Below are 19,242 nucleotides of genomic sequence, written 5' to 3' on the forward strand. Positions count from 1 at the left end.
TGGCACAGCGGATTCCAGGTCGGAATTCCCGGCTGGAATTCCCGAATGGCACAGCCAATTCCCGGTTGGAATTCCTGGCTGGAATAGCTTCAATTCCCGGCTGGAATTCCCGGCTGGCACATCTCGAATTCCCGCCTGGAATCCGCTCCCTAAAGGCTGGCACGGCTGGAAAAGGCCGCCCCCATTCCCATCCTTTCCTCATCCCAGGATTCCAGACTGGAATTCCCGGCTGGCACGGCCAATTCCCAGCTGGAATTCCCGGCTGGAATCCGCTCCCTAAAGGGTGCCGCCTCTGGAATTCCCGCCCCCATTCCCATCCTTTCCCTCATCCCAGGATTCCCGGCTGGAATTCCCGGCTGGCACATCTGGAATTCCCGCCTGGAATCCGCTCCCTAAAGGGTGCCGCCGCTGGAATTCCCGCCCCCATTCCCATCCTTTCCCTCCTCCCAGTTTTCCCGGCCCCTCCCCCGCGGTCCCGGGGCTCTCCCGCTGTCAGGGAGAGCCGGGAAAAGCTTTGGGATCGGGGCCGGGATTTGGGATCGGCGCTTCCCGATGATTCCATGGCCATTCCCGGCGGGATTCTCCTGGCCTGCTCCCTCTTCCTCCTGCCCGGTGAGTCCCAATCCCAAAAAAAAACCGGGAATGGCTTGGAAAAAAAAAAAATCCCAAAAACCTCCAGGGCGGCTTTTGGAAAAGTTTTGCCGGGAGCGGGAGGGAGCTGGAGAGGGATGGAAATCTGGGAATTGCCGGGAAATTCCCGGTTTTTCCTCGGTTTTGGAGCGGGATAATCCCAAAGGAGGGGAAGGAAGCTTCCCTTTTCCATAAATCCCTTTGGAAAAGCGGGAATTCTCGGGGTTAAACCCGGGCTTCAGGCGGGGTTTAATTCCAGGAGCTGCGGCTTCTCCCGTTCCATGGATTTTCCGCCTTTTCCCGGTTTTTTTTTTATCTTGGAAAAGGCAGCGCTCATTCCTGGTTTTATCCCATCTGGAATCCACCCGCGCCGGGAACCAGAAAACGGGAAAAAAACGGGAAAACCTGGAAAAACGGGGGGAAACTGTGAAAAAAACGGGAAAAACTGGGAAAAATCAGGGGAAAACCGGGAAAAAACTGGGAAAAACCGGGAAAAAAACGGGGAAAAAGCTGGAAAAAACTGGAAAGAAAAGCGCTTTTTCCCCGCTCGGCCGCCGGCTCCAGCTGCAAACATTCCCAAAGTTCCTCTGGAAAACGCGCCAGGGTTTTTCTGGGAGTTTTTCTGGGAGGTTTTTTTTTTTTTGGGATTTTTGGGATTTTTGTTTTCCCTTTCTGCCCGCCGATCCTTCCCAGGGAGCCGCTTTTCCCGGGATAATTGGATCCATGTGTGGCCGCAGCGATGGATGCGGAGCCGCCTCTGGAATGGGATCCTGGAAAAATCCGGGAGCTGGCGGAGCCTCGGGAATTTCCCCCTCTGGACACGGCGGATTTATGGAAACATTCCCGGATTTTCGCTCCGCTCTCCCGGATTTTTTTTTCCTCATCATTGGATGGTCCTGGGCCGGGATTTCCGTCCTGGAAAATTCTGTATCCAGGGATTTCCGTCCTGGAAAATTCCCAATGGAATTTTCTCTCTCCAGGGATTTGGGTCTTTCAGGAGTTTTCCCCTCTGGAATTTTCTGTATCCAGGGATTTTCCATCCTCGGGGGTTTCTGCTCTTGGAATTTTCTCTCTCCAGGGATTTCCATCCTGGAAAATTCCCTCTGGAATTTTCTGTATCCAGGGATTTGGGTCCCACAGGGATTTCCATCCTTGGGATGTTTCCAACCTTGGGGATTTCTCTGGAATTTTCTCTCTCCAGGGATTTGTGTCCTTCAGGAATTTCTCCCTCTGGAATTTTCTGTATCCAGGGATTTCCATCCTTGGGATTTTCTGCTCTTGGAATTTTCCGTATCCAGGGATTTCCATCCTGGAAAAGTCCCTCTGGAATTTTCTCTCTCCAGGGATTTGTGTCCCTTGGGAGTTTCTCCCTCTGGAATTTTCTCTCTCCAGGGATTTCCATCCTGGAATGTTTTCTATCCCTGGGAATTCCCATTCCTGACCCGTTCTGGCCCGGGATGTTTCCATATCCAGGGATTTTTTGGGAAAGTGGGAATATCCCAGGATAACCGAGCTTCCCCAACATTCCCATCCAAAAATCCCGGGATTTTCCAACGAACTCAGAGCTGCCAGCATTCCTTGGATTCCCAGGAATTCCAGCTGCTTCCCAGAGCTTTTTCCCAAATATTTTTCTCCTTTAGAAAATTTTCCAGCTTCAGCTCAAAATTCCCGCTCCGGGAATTCCACCCCGAGCTCCGGCAGTGCCGGAAACTGGGGAAAAAAACCTGGAATTTTCCTGACAATTCCATAAAAAACCCGGGATATTCCTCCGGCAGCTCCCGGGATCAGAAAACTTCGGAGCAAAGGCAGCAAAATCCGGCTCCAAACGTTCAGCCAGGGCTGGGAATGACGGGAAAACTTCCAGGAGATTCTCAGAGTTCCTTTTCCCGTTGGGAATTCCGAAGGATTCGGGCAGGGCGCTTTTCCCACTTTTTTCCCCATTTTTCTTCCCTTTCTCCCAATTTTTTCTCTCTTTTTCCCAATTTTTTCTCCCTTTTTTTCCCCATTTTCCCTTTTTTTCCCTCTTTTTTTCCCCCCTTTTCCCCATCTTTTTTCCCAGTATTTTCTCCCATTTCCCCCCCCATTTTTCCCACTTTTTCCCTCCTTTTTTCCCAATGTTTTCTCCCATTTTTCCCAAATTTTCTCCCTTTCTTTCCCCATTTTCCCCCCATTTTTCCCTCTTTTTCCTCTTTTTCCCATTTTCCCCCATTTCCCTCCCATTTTTCCCACTTTTTTCCCCCCTTTTTTCCCATTTTTTCCCATTTTTCCCCCATTTCCCCACCTTTGGAATCCTCATCCCCATCCCAGAAATTCCCGGATTTCCCTTTATCCCGGTTTTCCCATTGGGCTGATTTCATTCCCATCCTTCCTTCCCCGAAATTTTCCCGGAATTCCCAATGGAATGGCGGCTTCCAGCTCCCGGAGAGGGCGGGAAGAGGGTCCTGGAATGGCGGGATTGGAACATTCCCGGTGTCCAAACCTCGGGGAAAATGGGGGAAAAAATGGGGAAAAGTGGGAAAAAATGAGAAAACTGGGAAAAAATGGGGAAAATTGGGAAGATTGGGAAAAGTGGGAAAAACTGGGGAAAATGGAAAACTGGGAAAGAATGGGAAAACTGTTGAAAAATGGGAAAATTGGAAGAAAATGAAGAAAACTGGGAAAACTGGGAAAACTGGGGAAAAAATGGAAAAACTGGGGAAAATGGAAAACTGGGAAAAAATGGGGAAAATGGGGAAAACTGGGAAGACTGGGAAAAGTGGGAAAAACAGGGAAAAACTGGGAAAAGTGGGAGCTTCCTGAGCCACTGGGACAAAAGGAGCTGGAAAGAATTTTGGGATAAGGAGGGGGAAATTCCAGCTTTTTTTTTTTTTTTTTTTTTTTTGGCTGATGGATTCTTCCCGTTTTTTTTCTTTTTCCCAGGATTTGGGAATTCCTTCAACGTGGACACCGAGAGGCCCCGGATCATTCCGGGATCCCGGGAATCTTTCTTTGGATACACGGTGCAGCAGCACGACATCGGCGGCAAGAAATGGTGAGGGGGCTCCGGAAAAGCGGGAATTCTGATGGGAATTCCGGTGGGAATGATCCTGATCCACCCCAAATCTCCTGTGGAATTCCCGGGAATTGCTGGGCCTGGCTGAGGCTGCTCCTGGGAAAGGTTTTCCTTTAAAAAAATGAGGAATTTTAGGTGGGAATATTGGGAATTTGGGAATTGTGGATTCCTTGGAGCACCTCAGGAATTGCTGGAATGGATCCCTCGGGAATCTGCGCCCGGAGCGGCCCCGGGTTCAGCTCCCAGGGAGGGGGCGGGGCCTGGAGATCCAGCGGGAAAATCCCTCGGGAATGTGGGATCAGCCCCGGGATCGGCTCCGGGGTGGGGATTTGGGGGATCCCAGGGATGGATCCCAGGGAATCCCAGGGAATCCCAGGGCTGACCTTATCCAGGAGCTGGATGGGAATTCCAGGAGTCAGATGGGGAATTCCTGGATTTTGAATTCCAGGAGCTGGATGGGAATTCCAGGAGCTGGATGGGAATTCCATGGGAATTTCTGATCCCAAAGTTCCTTTTCCAAGGAATCCCGGAGTGGAGCACTCGGAGCCCCATTCCCATGGACAATTCCCAGGAAAGAGCGGATAACGGGAGCCAGGCCAGCCCCAGGAATTCTGGGATTCCCTGGGCAGCGGGAATTCCGCATTCCCATTTTTCCTGGGATCCTTCTCCCCCTTTTTCCCGGAGTTTCCCGGCGAGGTTCTCTCGGCTCAGCCGGGATTTCCCATGGAGCCATTCCAGGATCGGAATCCACGGAATCCCGTGGGATCTCCGGCTTCCTTCTGGAGATTCCCAAGAAAAGATTCCCCAGCTTTTTCCCCAATTTTCCCCAATTTTCCCTGACTTTTTCCCTACTTTTTCCCCAACTTTTTCCCCAGTTTTCCTTAACTTTATTCCCACTTTCCCTGTCGATGACAGCTCCAGCTGGAGCCGATTCTCCCATCGCCAATTCCCACATTAAGACCGGAAGCTTTTCCATGAGAATCCTTGGATTCGGGAGCTTTTCCTCGCGCGAGCGATTCCGGATTTGTCTTTGGAGCAGCGACATTTTTATGGAATGACAATTCCCGCTCTAACCGGGACCAGCTGCGCCCGTGGCTTTTCCAGCTGCTGGGAACAAAAGAGCTCCGCAGTTTTTCCGGAGATCCGGAGCGGGATCGCATCCATCGGATTTTTGGGAAGCTGCAAAAAAAAAAAAAATTAAAAATTCCCATTTTTTTTTGAGAGCCAACAGCTCCTGGTGCTGGGGATTTTTGGGATAACCTGGAAAGAAGGGATGGATTCCTTGGAAATCTCTTCCCGCTTTGGGGTTGCTGGGTTGGAATGTTGAGGTGGAGGAAAAAGCGGGAAAAATGTTTGGATGTGCCGAAATTATCCTGCCCGGAATGGGATTGGGATTGAGCAGCTCCCGGATCCTGGAGAGTGGGAGAATTCCCGATTTTCCTGGGAAAATTCCCTCCATTTGAGATCCCAATGTTTGGAGTGACCCCAGCTTGGGGGAAATTCCCTTCTCCGAGGTTTTCCTGGGAAAATTCCCTCCCTCCATTGGAGATCCCAATATTTAGAGTGACTCCAGCTTGGGGGAAATTCCCTTCTCCATGTTTTTCTGGGAAAATTCCCTCCATTTGAGATCCCAAAGTTCAGAGCGACTCCACTTTGGAGGAAATTCCCTTTTCCAGGTTTTTCCCTAGGAAAATTCCTTCCCAATTTCCTCCCCCACTCCTGGAGATCCCAAGGTTCGGCTCAGGGCTGTTCACAACAACTCCAGGTCGGAGAAAATTCCCTTTTCCAGGATTTTCCGGAGAAAAATTCCTGGTGGATCCCAGTGGGATTTGCTGGAAGCGCTCCTTGGAATTCCCTGCGGTTCTGCTGGAATTCCACATCCTGGAATGTCCTGAGAAACTCTTGGAATGAAGGGGGAGGAGTCCCTGCCCACGGAGGGATCCTTCCATCCCAAACCATTCCAAGTCCCTCTGGAAAAGAGGGAAGAGCCGGGACAATCCATGAGAGGGTTCCCAGGGATTTGGGTCCATCCTGGAGCTGCTTCCCTGCTTTTCCCAGCGATTCCAGCGGGATCCGGATCCCTCCCTCCCTTGGGAATAAATCCCAGAATTCCAGCTGGCAGATTCCACCATCCCAAATCAGGGATTTTTTTTTTCCCCGGGAGAGGTCGGAATTCCCGTTTTCCCGACGGATCCGTGTTTTCCGCAGGCTGGTGGTGGGAGCTCCGTACGAATCCAACGGGCACCAGAAAACCGGAGACGTCTACAAGTGTCCGGTGCCGAGTGACGGGAACTGCACCAAGCTCAACCTGGGTACGGCATTCCCGGCCATCCCAAACATCCCGGGAAAAACGGGATGGAGGGAAGGCGGAATTCCCAGAGAAATCCCAGAGAATTCCCAGAGAAATCCCAGAGAATTCCCAGAGAAATCCCTGGATGCCTCCGAGGTTGGGTTGGATGGGGCTTGGAGTGGCCTGGATGGGTTTGGAATTCCTTCTGTCCCCGATTATTCCGCCATTCCCGGTTTGATTCCCAAGGGTTTTCCGGAGGAACGGTCAGAGCGGGATTTGGGACGCGGCTCCGCGGCGTTTAGGATTGGCTGATCCCAATTTCTGGGCTGTGCCATGGGAAAAACAGGGATTTCCTGGGAATCCAGGATGAGGAGCTGAGCCCTCCAAGGGATTTCCTCCTCTCCAACTTCCAGCCTCATTCCCAAAAAAAATTCCTTCCTTGATTGTTCACCTTGGAAAAAAACCCCCAATTTTCCCAATTTTTTGTCACTTCCCAAGAATCCCCCAAACCCAGAGTTTCAAGGGCAGAGATCCCTCTCCGGCTCAGAATTCCCAGAGATTCCAGGAGGCATTCCAGATTTCCTCCTCTCCAGCCTCATTCCCAAAAACTTTCCTTCCTTGCTTGTTCATCTTGGAAAAAAAACCCCAATTTTCCCAATTTTTCCTCACTTTCCAAAAATCCCCCAAACCCGGAGTTTTGAGGGCAGAGATCCCTCTCCGGCTCAGAATTCCCGGTTCCTCCGGGGCTCCCGGGGCCGTCGGGATTCCCGGGAATGCCGCGCTGTCTCCGCAGGGCGCGTGACGCTGTCCAACGTGTCGGAGCGCAAGGACAACATGCGCCTGGGGCTGAGCCTGGCCAGCGACCCCCGCGACAGCAGCGTCCTGGTGAGCCAAATTCCCGGGAATGCCGCCGGGAATGCGGGAATGTGACACGGGAGGAGGGGGTGGGGAGGGGGATTGGGGGATTGGGGGAGTGGGATCCATGGGATGGGATGGGATGGGATGGGATGGGATGGGATGGGATGGGATGGGATGGGATGGGATTGATGGGATTGATGGGATTGATGGGATTGATGGGATTGATGGGATGGGATGGAGCTAAAAGAAAGGGAAATCAAGTGAAATGAAATGAAATGAAATGAAATGAAATGAAATGAAATAAAATGAAATGAAATAAAATGAAATAAAATAAAATAAAATTAAATTAAATTAAATTAAATTAAATTAAATTAAATAGTAAAATAAATGAAAATAATAAAGTAAAATAAAGTCAAATAAAATAAAGATAAAATTTAAAAAAATAAAATTAAATAAAGATGAACTAAAAATTAAATTAAGATAAGATAAGATAAGATACAGAATAGAATAAATAATAAAATTGAATAAATAAAATATAATAGCATCATGAAACATCCTGAGATGGGTTCTGTGGGATCCCGGGATGGATTCCATGAGATCCCAGGATGGATTCCATGGGATCCTGGGATGGGTTCTGTGGGATCTCTGGATGGATTCCATGGGATCCCAGGATGGGTTCTGTGGGATCCCGGGATGGATTCCATGGGATCCCGGGATCCGCTGTGTCCCGCAGGCCTGCAGCCCGCTCTGGGCCCACGAGTGCGGCAGCTCCTACTTCACCACGGGAATGTGTTCCCGCGTCAGCTCCAGCTTCCGCTTCTCCCGCAGCGTGGCTCCGGCTCTGCAGAGTGAGCGCCCACATTCCCGGCCCATCCCGGCTCTGATCCCAGCTCTGATCCCATCCCAGCTCTGATCCTGACCCAATCCTGGCTCTGATCCTGGCTCTCATCCCAACCGAATCCCAGCTCTGATCCTGGCCTGATCCTGGCTCTGATCCCGGCCCCATCCCGGCTCTGATCCCAGCTCTGATCCTGGCCTGATCCTGACTCAGTCCTGGCTCTGATCCTGGCTCTCATCCCAACTGAATCCTGGCTCTGATCCTGGCCTGATCCTGGCTCTGATCCCAGCCCCATCCCGGCTCTGATCCCAGCTCTGATCCCGACCCGATCCCAGCTCTGATCCCAGCTCTGATCCCGACCCGATCCCGGCTCTGATCCCGGCTCTGATCCTGGCCTGGTCCTGACTCAGTCCTGGCTCTAATCCCAGCTCTGATCCCAGCTCTGATCCCAGCTCTGATCCCAGCTCCGATCCCATCTCCGATCCCATTTTGGCTGCACAAAACAAAGCTCTCATCGACCGGGAGTTGAATCTGTTGGAATTGGGCAATTTGGAGCCAGGATTTTATTCCAGAGGGTTCCAATGAAGTTTCCTGCTTTTCCTGGAGCTGGGAAAGGTTCCCAGAGGCCTGTCCTGCTCCTGGGAGCTCCTCATCCCATGGGATGTGATTCCCCAGCTCCAGAACCCCTCTGGTGTTGGTTATTCCCAGGGCAGAGGGATGGACTGGGAAAAACGGGATTTGGGGGGGGATCAAGGCAGGAAAGGCCCAGCCCAGCACCGCATTCCCAGGGGATTGGAAAAGAGGGGCTTGGAAAAACGGGATTTTCGGGATCAAGGCAGTAAAGGCATCAAATTCCCATTGTGACATTCCCGCCCTCGCTGCGAAGGATAATTGGGATTTTTGGGAGTTTCAGGAAGCGTTGATTTAGTGGGATACGAGGCCGGCTCCTCTCCGTGATTCCCGGGATGGGATGGAGGCACACCGAGGATCCCAGTGATCCATGAGTGACTCCAATCCACCGATCCTTTCATCCATAAAAACCTACAGAGTGATAAAAATCCAGGATCGCCCAGGAATTTTCCAAGGGACGAGCAAGGCAGAGATGATCCGGAGCGAATTTTTTATGGAAAAATCCTTAAACCCTTCCCGCTCCGGCTGCGGAGCCGAGCCCTGGGGTCCCCTCCGGGGTTTTTGGCTGCCTCCGGAGCCGAGGATTTCACGGGAAGGGAGGAAATGCCTGCCTTGTGTTCCATGGCAGGGCTGGGAATGACTCAGGGATCAGGAACGGAGCCGGATCCTGCTCCTCTCTGAAAAACGGGATCAAATTCCGAAGCTGAACCCGGAATGTTATTCCTCGGGAGCGATCCCGTCTTTTCTCAGCAGGAGAAGATTCCTGTGGCTTCTCCCCACCAAAGCTCTTTCCCAAACCATCAAAATCCCATTTTTTTTTTCCCGGAAAAATCCCAAACTGGAATTGAAGCCGTAAATCCTCCCTTGTAATAAATCCCTGGATTTTCCACAGGGTGCCAGACCTACATGGACATCATCATCGTTCTGGATGGATCCAACAGCATTTATCCGTGGGTTGAAGTCCAGCACTTCCTGATCAATATCCTGAAAAAGTTTTACATCGGTCCCGGCCAGATCCAGGTCCCGAAACGTTTGTGTCATCCCAGGGCCCTTCCCAACGTCCCTTTCCTGTGGGAATTTGTGAAAATGTTGGGATTTTCAACTCATCCCCGGGGAAAAGTGGTGCCGTGAATGTTCCCGAGGGAGCTGTGGAGGGATCCCAGATCCCGACGGGAACAGGGAGGGTGAAACCCCACGGGAAGGAGCTCCCCGTCCTCCCCAAGTAACCATGGGTTGATTTAGGCGGGAATTTGGGCCGGGATTTGAGCAGGAACATCCCAAATTTTCCCAAATTTGGTCCCACCTGGAGATGCCTCTGCTCCAAACTGGGACACACCCGGATCACCCCAAAACGCGGGATCAGAGCAGGGAGGAGCGCCACAAAACCGGGAATGAATTGGGGATGGAATCCGCAGGGCGATTCCCGCGGGCAGGGCCTCGTTTTAGTGGCGCTTTTGGTGACATTCCCGTCATTCCCAGGTGGGAGTTGTCCAGTACGGAGAGGACGTGGTCCATGAATTCCATCTGAACGACTACAGGTCCGTGCAGGACGTGGTGGCGGCCGCCAGCCACATCGAGCAGCGAGGGGGCACCGAGACCAGGACCGCCTACGGCATCGAGTTCGCTCGGTAAATTCCCGCCCGCATTCCCGGGAAAACCTTCCCCAATCCCCGATTTTCCTCCCTCTTTCCCTCTCCCTTTGTTGTCGAATTGAGGGAACGGCCGAGGTTTGCGGGAAAACGTCATTCCTTGGAAGCTTTGCGCTTCCCAAAATTTCTCCGTCATCGTTTCCGGTTGGAGCGGATTCTGGAATTGTGTCCTCTCCTTGGAAGCTCCCAGCCCCCAAATTCCAGGCGATCTCTTGGAAATCCCTGGAGAAGCCCCAGGAACTCAGGACAGCTCCATCTCCTCCCTTTCCAGGGACAAATCCTGCGCTTTTTCCCGAGCGCTATTCCTGCTGCAGAGCGTGGGATTTTAGGTTGGAAAAGAGGTCAGAGGTCAAGTCCCAAAGCGCCACATCCCCGTGGCTTTGAAATCCCTGCAGGAATCAACATTCCAGCACCGCCTGGAAAAGTTTTAGGCGGATCCCAATGGATCTTGGCCAGATCCCGAACGATTCGTGTCACACGCGAATCCACCTTTTCCATAAATACTCCGGAATTCCGTCAGAAGAGCGGGATTTCCGCAGGGGTGGATCATCGGGCGAAGAAAATTTCCCCTCACGGGGAAAAACCTTTTTAGAGCGAGGCCAAAACTCCTCTGAGCGACTCGGGATCCATTCCCTGGCCCGATTTTAGGGAAGAAAGGCCCCTTTCCCGGGGAAAAAAGTGGGAAAACCGCACATCCCACGTTTTCCCTTGGCCCGCAGCTCGGAGGCGTTCCGGAAGGGCGGGCGGAAAGGGGCGAAGCGGGTGATGATCGTCATCACGGACGGGGAATCCCACGACAGCCCGGACCTGGAGAAGGTGATCGAGGACAGCGAGAGGGACAACGTCACCAGATACGCCGTGGCGGTGAGCCGGGGGATGGCGGTGGTGCGGGGCTTGGTACTGCTCCGGGAATCCCAAAGTACCATGGATGGTCCATCCCAACTGCTCCTGGAGCATTCCAAGAGCTCCTGTCCATCCCAACTGCTCCTGGAGCATTCCAAGGGTTCCTGGAGCATTCCAAGGGTTCCTGTCCATCCCAGCTGCTTCTGGAGAATTCCAAGGCCTCCTGGGGCATTCCAAGGGTTCCTGGGGCATTCCAAGGGTCCCTGGAGAATTCCAAAGCCTCCTGGAACATCCCAAGAGGTCCTAGAGCATTCCAAGGGTTCCTGTCCATCCCAACTGCTCCTGGAACATTCCAAGAGCTCCTGGAGCATTCCAAGAGGTTCATGAGGTGCTCCAGGAATCCCAAAGCACCAGGAGAGCCCATCCCAACTGCTCCTGGAGCATTCCAAGGGTTCCTGGAGCATTCCAAGGGCTCCTGTCCATCCCAACTGCTCCTGGGGCATTCCAACTGCTCCTGGGGCATTCCAAGAGTTCCTGGGGCATTCCAAGGGTTCCTGTCCATCCCAGCTGCTCCTGGAGAATTCCAAGGGTTCCTGGAGCATTCCAAGGGTTCCTGTCCATCCTAGCTGCTTCTGGAGAATTCCAAGGCCTCCTGGGGCATTCCAAGGGTTTCTGGGGCATTCCAAGGGTCCCTGGAGAATTCCAAAGCCTCCTGGAACATCCCAAGAGGTCCTAGAGCATTCCAAGGGTTCCTGTCCATCTCAACTGCTCCTGGAACATTCCAAGAGCTCCTGGAGCATTCCAAGAGGTTCATGTGGTGCTCCAGGAATCCCAAAGCACCAGGACAGCCCATCCCTACTCCTCCTGGAGTATTCCAAGGGTTCCTGTCCATCCCAACTGCTCCTGGAGCATTCCAAGAGCTCCTGTCCATCCCCACTGCTCCTGGAGAATTCCAAGAGCTCCTGGAACATTCCAAGGGTTCCTGTCCATCCCTACTGCTCCTGGAACATTCCAAGGGCTCCTGTCCATCCCAACTGCTCCTGGAGCATTCCAAGAGCTCCTGGAACATTCCAAGAGCTCCTGTGGCTGGTGCTGCTTTTGGGATGCTCAGCTCGGGATTCAGCTGCTGGAGCAGGAGCCGGGACCAGGGACAGGCAGGATCCCAAATTCCATGAGGAATGTCCTGGAGGAGCTGCAGCAGCTCCTCTGTTCCCACAAAGCCGTGTCAGATCCCAGGATGGGGCTTCTCCCACGTGGACACCCGGGATGGGTTTATCCATCCTGGGAAAACCCAGAGGAGCTGCTGCCTCCATCCCTGGAAGTGCCCAAGGCCAGGTTGGACGAGGCTCGGAGCCAGCCGGGACGGATCCAAACAACGGGATCACCTCTAAGATCCAAACCAAAAATCTGGGAATTCGAATCCCATGAAAGTCTGGCCTTTCATTCCCGCCCAGGTTCTGGGTTATTACAACAGGAGAGGGATCAACCCCGAGGCCTTTCTGAACGAGATCAAATTCATCGCCAGCGACCCCGACGACAAACACTTCTTCAACGTCACCGACGAGGCGGCGCTCAAGGACATCGTGGATGCTCTGGGAGAAAGGATTTTCAGCCTGGAAGGTCAGGGATGCTCCTGGCTCATCCCAATCCGCCGCCCATCCTTTTTTTCCCCCCGGATTTGGACGCGGTTCCGCAAAATCCGGGGGAAAAATCCTGCTTGGGGTGTCTTGAGATGGAGGGGAATGTTTGGGGCTCGGATAGAGGTGATTTTTCCGAAGGATACGCCGCATTCCGGCCGCCGGAATTGTGGTGGCTTTGATTTTCCTTTTTATAGAAAAGCCCGGAGATTTGGGAATTTGAGGAATGGGGGGAATTTGGGCCTCATCCATCAAAATCCAGGGATACAAACAGGAGCTTCCCGGGGCGCCAGACACGGGGAGATTCTGGGGATAACGTCGGGATTTCGGCTTTATTGGCTGAAATGAAATATCAGGAAATATTTCTGTCTTAAATGTCAGCTCTTGTGACAGTTTTGTCGCTCTCCCAAACTAAATTTATCCGAATTTCCGAGGAAAAATGCAGCCTGGAATGAACGATTGGAACAGGAGACGGAGGGGGAATGAAAGAGTTTGAATTTTGGGGATTTGGGCTCAGACCAGCTCCCAAACTCCCCATGAGTTTCCCACTTTCTCTGTCCAGCCTTGGTGCTTCCCTGTGGAAGTTGTCCTGGGTGAAGAATTCCCACAGTTGGAATTGGGAAAAACCTCGGAATCGCCGGTTTTGGGTGATCTTGCAGCTCTGCAAGGGCAGATCTGGACCCCAGCAGAGCTCCCAGACCTCCCAACGGCACGAGGATGTGGGATTGGGGGATTTGGGGAGAAATGGGATCATCACTGGGACCTGGAGCTGCTGGAGCAATTCCAGAGGAGGCCCCGGAGCTGTTCCAGGGGTGGAGCCCCTCTGGAGCCGGGCTGGGAGAGCTGGGAATGTTCCCCTGGAGAAAGGAAGGATCCAGGGAGAGCTGGGAATGTTCCCCTGGAGAAGGGAAGGATCCAGGGAGAGCTGGGAATGTTCCCCTGGAGAAGGGAAGGATCCAGGGAGAGCTGGGAATGTTCCCCTGGAGAAGGGAAGGATCCAGGGAGAGCTCAGAGCCCCTTGCAGGGCCTGAAGGGGCTCCAGGAGAGCTGGAGAGGGATTTGGGATAAGGGATGGAGGGACAGGACACAGGGAATGGCTTCCAGTGCCAGAGGGCAGGACTGGATGGGATTTTGGGAAGAAATTCCTGGCTGGGATGGAATTCCCAGAGCAGCTGTGGCTGCTCCTGGATCCCTGGAATGTCCAAGGCCAGGCTGGACAGGGCTTGGAGCAGCCTGGGATAGGGAAGGGCTGGAATGGGATGGGATCAGGGCCCAGCCCCTCCAGGAAAGCAAAACTCTCCGTGAAACACAAATTCCCATTTTTTTTTTTTTAAGGAACCAACAAGAACGAGATCTCCTTCGGACTGGAAATGTCCCAGACTGGATTTTCATCCCACGTCGTGGAAGTAAGAGAGGAAATGTGGGAATTCTGTTTTGCTCCTGCCTTGTCCTGTTTATCACCCCCTGCTCCAGTTGGGAGATGGGGATTTGGGACAAATTATTATTAATTATGGGGTTAAATCATTAACGTGAGGATAAGGAAATGCTGCTGGATTATCCCATGGGAAAAGGAGGAGCTGGGAGACCTGAGCATTCCTTAGGATCTGCAGCAGCTCTTCCCGATGCCGTGACCCCTTGGGAAGGACTGGGATATCCATGGAAAAAAGTGTTTGGAAATTTCCTGGGGAGAAAAAACACATTGGAAAACCAGGAATAGGGTGGAAGCGGCATTCCAGCGTTTTTAAAGCCCTCCAGCATTCCAGGTGTTTTGGGAAGAACGGTTTCCTGGTCCGTGTGGGGTCAGAGGGATGGAATCCCACCAAATCCCTCCGGTTTTCCCACAGGACGGGATCCTGCTGGGAGCAGTGGGAGCCTACGACTGGAATGGAGCCGTCCTGAAGGAAACCAGCAGCGGGAAGGTCATTCCTCTGCGGGAATCCTACCTGCAGGAATTCCCGGAGGAGCTGAAAAACCACGGAGCCTACTTAGGTGGGGGAAGAATTCGGGATTTTATCCTTAAAAATAGGAAGCAATCCTTAAAAATAAGGATTTTATCCATGGGAGACTGGTGGGATGCAGCACAGGAGCATCCACGGCCGGGAAGAGCCCGGCTCCCAGCCCGGAGCGGGGCACAGACGGGATTGAAATCCAGGAGCAGCCGAGCCAGCGGCTTCACCCGCAGCTTTCCTTGGAACGCTTTCAAAGCGCCGATGGAATTTCATGCCTGGGCAGGAAATACCTGCTGGGTTAATCCATTCCATGTGCAGCCGCTGGAGCTCTGGAATAAAAAACCTCGGCCTGGATCGGGAAACGCGGCCTCTCCTCGGAGGGAGGCGGGATTCGGTGGGATCGGCACCCCAAGGCTCTTCCCTGGGAATGGCTGATCCGTGGGGTGACAGCAGAGCGTCCCCCCGGAGCTGTGGGTGTCCCAGGGGAATCCCTGAGCTCTCTTTCCCGCTGCCCGGAGGGAGGAATCCGGGAATGTTGAGGAATGCTGCTGAGGAGCAGCCGGGGGAGCTCCGGGCTGGGGTTTGGGTTGGGAATATCCCTCCAGGAGAGGTGTTTTTAGGGAAAGAGGGACCCCAGGTAAGGCTGGTGAGCAGGGAAAGGGGTCTGGAAATCCCTGGAGAGACTTAAAATTCAACTGGATGCGATCCCAGGGGTTCAGTTTCACGGCTGGCCAGACTTTGAGCTCCACAGAATCCTGGAATGATTCGGGTTGGACAGGAACTTGGAGCTCATCCCATTCCACCTTCCCTTATCCCAGGTTTCTCTGGGCAGCCTGTTCCACTCCCGAGGATTTGAGTGGAATTTAAACCCGAGCCTGAAGGTTCAGGAACCTGGACTCGGGGCCGAAAACCGGGATTTGGCAGCTTTATATTCCCACAAAATCCCGTCTGCAGGCGTGGAAGCGCCGCAGGGGGTGATCCCAGTGGGAAAATGGGATTGCTCAGGGTCACCGGCTCAGGCAGGGCTGTTCCCACGAGGAGGAACGGTTTGATTGGATTCATGGATTTTATTGGATTGGGAATGTTGACATCAAGCTCTGGCAAAGCTTTTCCTGCCCGGTGTTCCCAGAGGAGCGGAGCAGCGGGAGCTGCGACTTCCCGAGGCCCGGCACCTCGCGGGTGTTTGTCCAGCTGGATTTGAGCCGTGGAATCAAACACTCACAAGTCCAGGAATTGTAGGAATTGGATTCATCCCGGATAAAAGAAGGATTTGCACAGGAAGCGCAAATCGGGCAGCGCCAAAACTCCCGGCGCGGCTCCGGCAGCACCGGAGCGTCCATCTGGGTGATTCTATCCTTGGAAAAATCCAGATTTTTTTGAGCTCCTCTTTTTGGGAAGCGGCCAGAGCCGTGTCAGCAGCCGGGGGCTGAAGGAAAGCAGATCCCGGGAGCAGGCAGGGAATTCCCGGGATTCTCACTCTGTGTCCATCCCTTTTCCAGGTTACACCGTCTCCTCCGTCGTCTCCACCAAGCACGAGCGGATTTACGTGGCGGGAGCGCCGCGCTTCAACCACACCGGCAAAGTCATCCTGTTCACCATGCACAGCAACAGGAACCTCACCATCCACCAGGCCCTCAAGGGAGAGCAGGTAATTCCGGACGGGAATTTTACCCCTGGCAAAAAAAATCCACCCTCTCCTTGGGTTTTCCCAACGGGAACGGCTCGGATGTGCCGGTCGTGGCCGCGCCCGCCGGGGTTGGGGCGTCCCTGCGGATGGCAGGGAATGACGGCGGCGTTCCGGTGGCGTTCCGGCGGCGTTCCAGCGGCATTCCGTCTCCTCCAGATCGGCTCCTACTACGGCAGCGAGATCAATTCCCTGGACGCCAACGGCGACGGCGTCACCGACGTCCTGCTGGTGGGAGCGCCCATGTTCTTCAGCGAGGGCCGCGAGAGGGGCAAGGTCTACGTGTACACCCGGCGGGGGGTGAGTGGGGACACCACGGGGACCTCCCGACGCTGTCCCGCCGGTCACGGACCCTCTGGGGGTCCGGCATTCCCGGCTCCCGGGCGGGTTTGGGATGGGAGATTTGTTGTGTGGGAATGGGGGCGTCCCCTCTGGAGAAACCATCTCCAGCTCCGTGGCCTCCTCCAAACTCGCTCCCGCCACGGAGAGCCCAAAGCTCCTGCCCGGCGCTTCCCTGTGGAGGCTGTCCTGGGTGAGGAATTCCCACAGCTGGAATTAGGAAGGAATTATCCCATTTGGAATTAGGAAGGAGTTTCCACAGTTGGAATTAGGAAGGAATTCCACAGTTTGAACTAGGAAGGAATTCCCACAGCTGGAATTAGGAAAGAGTTTCCACAGTTGAAATTAGGAAGGAATTATCCCAGTTGGAATTAGGAAGGAGTTCCACACTTGGAATTAGGAAGGAATTCCACAGTTGGAATTAGGAAGGAATTCTCCCAGTTGGAATTAGGAAGGAATTATCCCATTTGGAATTAGGAAGGAGTTCCACAGTTGGAATTAGGAAGGAATTCTCCCAGTTGTAATTAGGAAGGAGCTCTCCCAGTTGGAATTAGGAAGAAGTTCCACAGTTGGAATTAGAAAGGAATTCTCCCAGTTGGAATTAGAAAGGAGTTCCACAGTTGGAATTAGGAAGGAATTCCCACAGTTGGAATTAGGAAGGAATTCCCACAGTTGGAATTAGGAAGAAGTTCCACAGTTGGAATTAGGAAGAAGTTCCACAGTTGGAATTAGAAAGGAATTCTCCCAGTTGGAATTAGGAAAGAGTTCCACAGTAGGAATTAGGAAGGAAAAACCCTCCTTCCTTACCCAATCCCAGCTGGAGACTCCCTCCTCCTCCTCCCAGCCTGGCTGCCGACCCTTTGGGAATTGTTCTCCCGCCTTTTCCCCCTCCGGCAGAACCTCTTCGTTCCCAGCGGGGCGCTGGGGGATCTCCAGAGTTACCAGAATTCCCGTTTCGGCTCCTGCATCGCCGCCGTTCCCGACCTCAACCAGGACTCCTACAACGACCTGGTGGTGGGGGCCCCTCTGGAGGACGAGCACCAGGGAGCCATTTACGTTTTCCTGGGATTCCAGGAGAACATCCTCAGGAACTACAAGCAGGTGGGGCTTCCCCGCGCTTCCTCTTCCTCGTTTCTCATGGAAAATACCCTGGGATATTTTGGATATTTTGGATATTCGCGGGAAGGAATGTTGTTGGTGCCGGTTTTAACGGAGCGGGATAAATCAACCTAAATTATCCCATGGAATGGCTGGGGGAAAAAAAAGCTTGGAATTGAAAGCGACGTTTAGAGTTTGTTGCGAGGGATTGCTATAGATTTATTAATTCTAATTAATTTATTAATTAGAATTATTTTCTTAATTATATATAATAATGATATAATAGTAATATATGTAATTATATAATATATGTAATATATAGAATATAAATAAATATATTAATTTATTTATTTACATTTACATTTATATTTACATTTATATTTATATTTATATTTATATTTATATTTATATTTATATTTATATTTATATTTATATTTATATTTATATTTATATTTATATTTATATTTATATCTATATCTATATATATTTATATCTATATTTATATTTATATCTATATTTATATTTATATCTATATTTATAGATCTATATTTATATTTACATTTACATATTTATATTTATATTTATATTTATGTTATCATATGGTATAATTATATAATAGAAATATATATACAACATAATATATTACGTGTTATTATATTAATTACACACTATATTATTTATTATAATTATATCAATACTATTACTATGTTAATATAAATTTATTAATTATCCTTAATTATAAATACATTGTTTCTTAAAAGTTATTTATTACACTTTTGATAAATATTAAATACTCTTGGTAAATACGAAATACATTTAGAACAAAATGTTAAATTTTAATGTTAAATTAATTAAAATTAAATTAATATTATTTATTTATTAATTAATTATTTATTATTATTTATTTATTAATTATTTATTATTAATTATTAATATTAATTCTGCTGCTAAATCCAGTAGAAATCTCCAAAGGGAATTTGCCTCCATTCCCTGGGAATTCCTTCTTGGAAGGGGGAATTTCCAGCGGAGCCAGCCTGGCGATCCCTGGGCAGGCGGGGACGCTCCCGCCGGGATCCAGCCTGGATCCTTCCCGTTCCCTTCCAGCGGATCGCGGCCGCCCAGCTGGCCCCGGGGCTGAGCTACTTCGGCTGCAGCATCCACGGGCAGCTGGATCTCAACGAGGACGGGCTGGTGGACCTGGCCGTGGGCTCGCTGGGCAACGCCGTGCTGCTCTGGTGAGCCGCCGACCCTCTCCCGATATCCCCCTGCCCAAATCCCGCCCAGGTTACCCCGGGAAAAACCCATCCCAGCGATAATCCACGGAATCTTTCCCGAATAACCCACCCCTGTCCAACGCGGCCGGGGGATCTCAATCCCCTGAGGAGGTGCCAGGGTTGGTTTTCCGTTGAGTTTCACCCATGGGCTCTCCACAAATCCCAAATTAATTTTCCCAGGATCCTTCCGGTCGGATTTAATTAGAGCAATATTTCAAATGTTAATTAATGCTCAAGGGAGAGGGGATGGAGGGTGGCTGTGCCTGGATGAGGTGGGTCACCTTGGAGAGGCCCTGTGGGATTCCCAAAAGACCAAAAACAAGAGGGAAAAAGAGGGGAAAAGAGGGGAAAATAGGAAAAAGAGGGAAAAGGAGGAGAAAAGGAGGAAAAAGAGGGGATAAGAGGGGAAAAGAAGGAAAAAGAGGGGAAATGAGGGAAAAGGAGAGGAAAAAAAGGAAGAAGAGGGAAAAA

The 19,242-nt window shown here is 51.6% G+C and overlaps 1 protein-coding gene across 1 annotated transcript in view; it reads left to right on the forward strand.

Moving 5' to 3' along the window:
- Positions 1-482: 482 nt before the first annotated feature.
- Positions 483-19,242, forward strand: part of ITGA11 (integrin subunit alpha 11) — a 35,631-nt gene continuing 16,871 nt past the window's right edge. The window contains exons 1-15 of the mRNA XM_058847252.1: positions 483-612; positions 3,550-3,661; positions 5,891-5,994; positions 6,766-6,857; positions 7,564-7,678; positions 9,191-9,318; positions 9,778-9,926; positions 10,667-10,811; positions 12,245-12,410; positions 13,763-13,833; positions 14,272-14,416; positions 15,876-16,024; positions 16,220-16,360; positions 17,297-17,500; positions 18,602-18,732. Coding sequence (XP_058703235.1) covers positions 561-612; positions 3,550-3,661; positions 5,891-5,994; positions 6,766-6,857; positions 7,564-7,678; positions 9,191-9,318; positions 9,778-9,926; positions 10,667-10,811; positions 12,245-12,410; positions 13,763-13,833; positions 14,272-14,416; positions 15,876-16,024; positions 16,220-16,360; positions 17,297-17,500; positions 18,602-18,732 — 1,904 coding nt within the window. The 5' untranslated portion in view covers positions 483-560. The remainder of the gene's footprint in view (positions 613-3,549; positions 3,662-5,890; positions 5,995-6,765; positions 6,858-7,563; positions 7,679-9,190; positions 9,319-9,777; positions 9,927-10,666; positions 10,812-12,244; positions 12,411-13,762; positions 13,834-14,271; positions 14,417-15,875; positions 16,025-16,219; positions 16,361-17,296; positions 17,501-18,601; positions 18,733-19,242) is intronic.

This window comes from Poecile atricapillus, chromosome 11, assembly GCF_030490865.1.
Source record: "Poecile atricapillus isolate bPoeAtr1 chromosome 11, bPoeAtr1.hap1, whole genome shotgun sequence".
Taxonomy (NCBI): Eukaryota; Metazoa; Chordata; class Aves; order Passeriformes; family Paridae; genus Poecile; species Poecile atricapillus.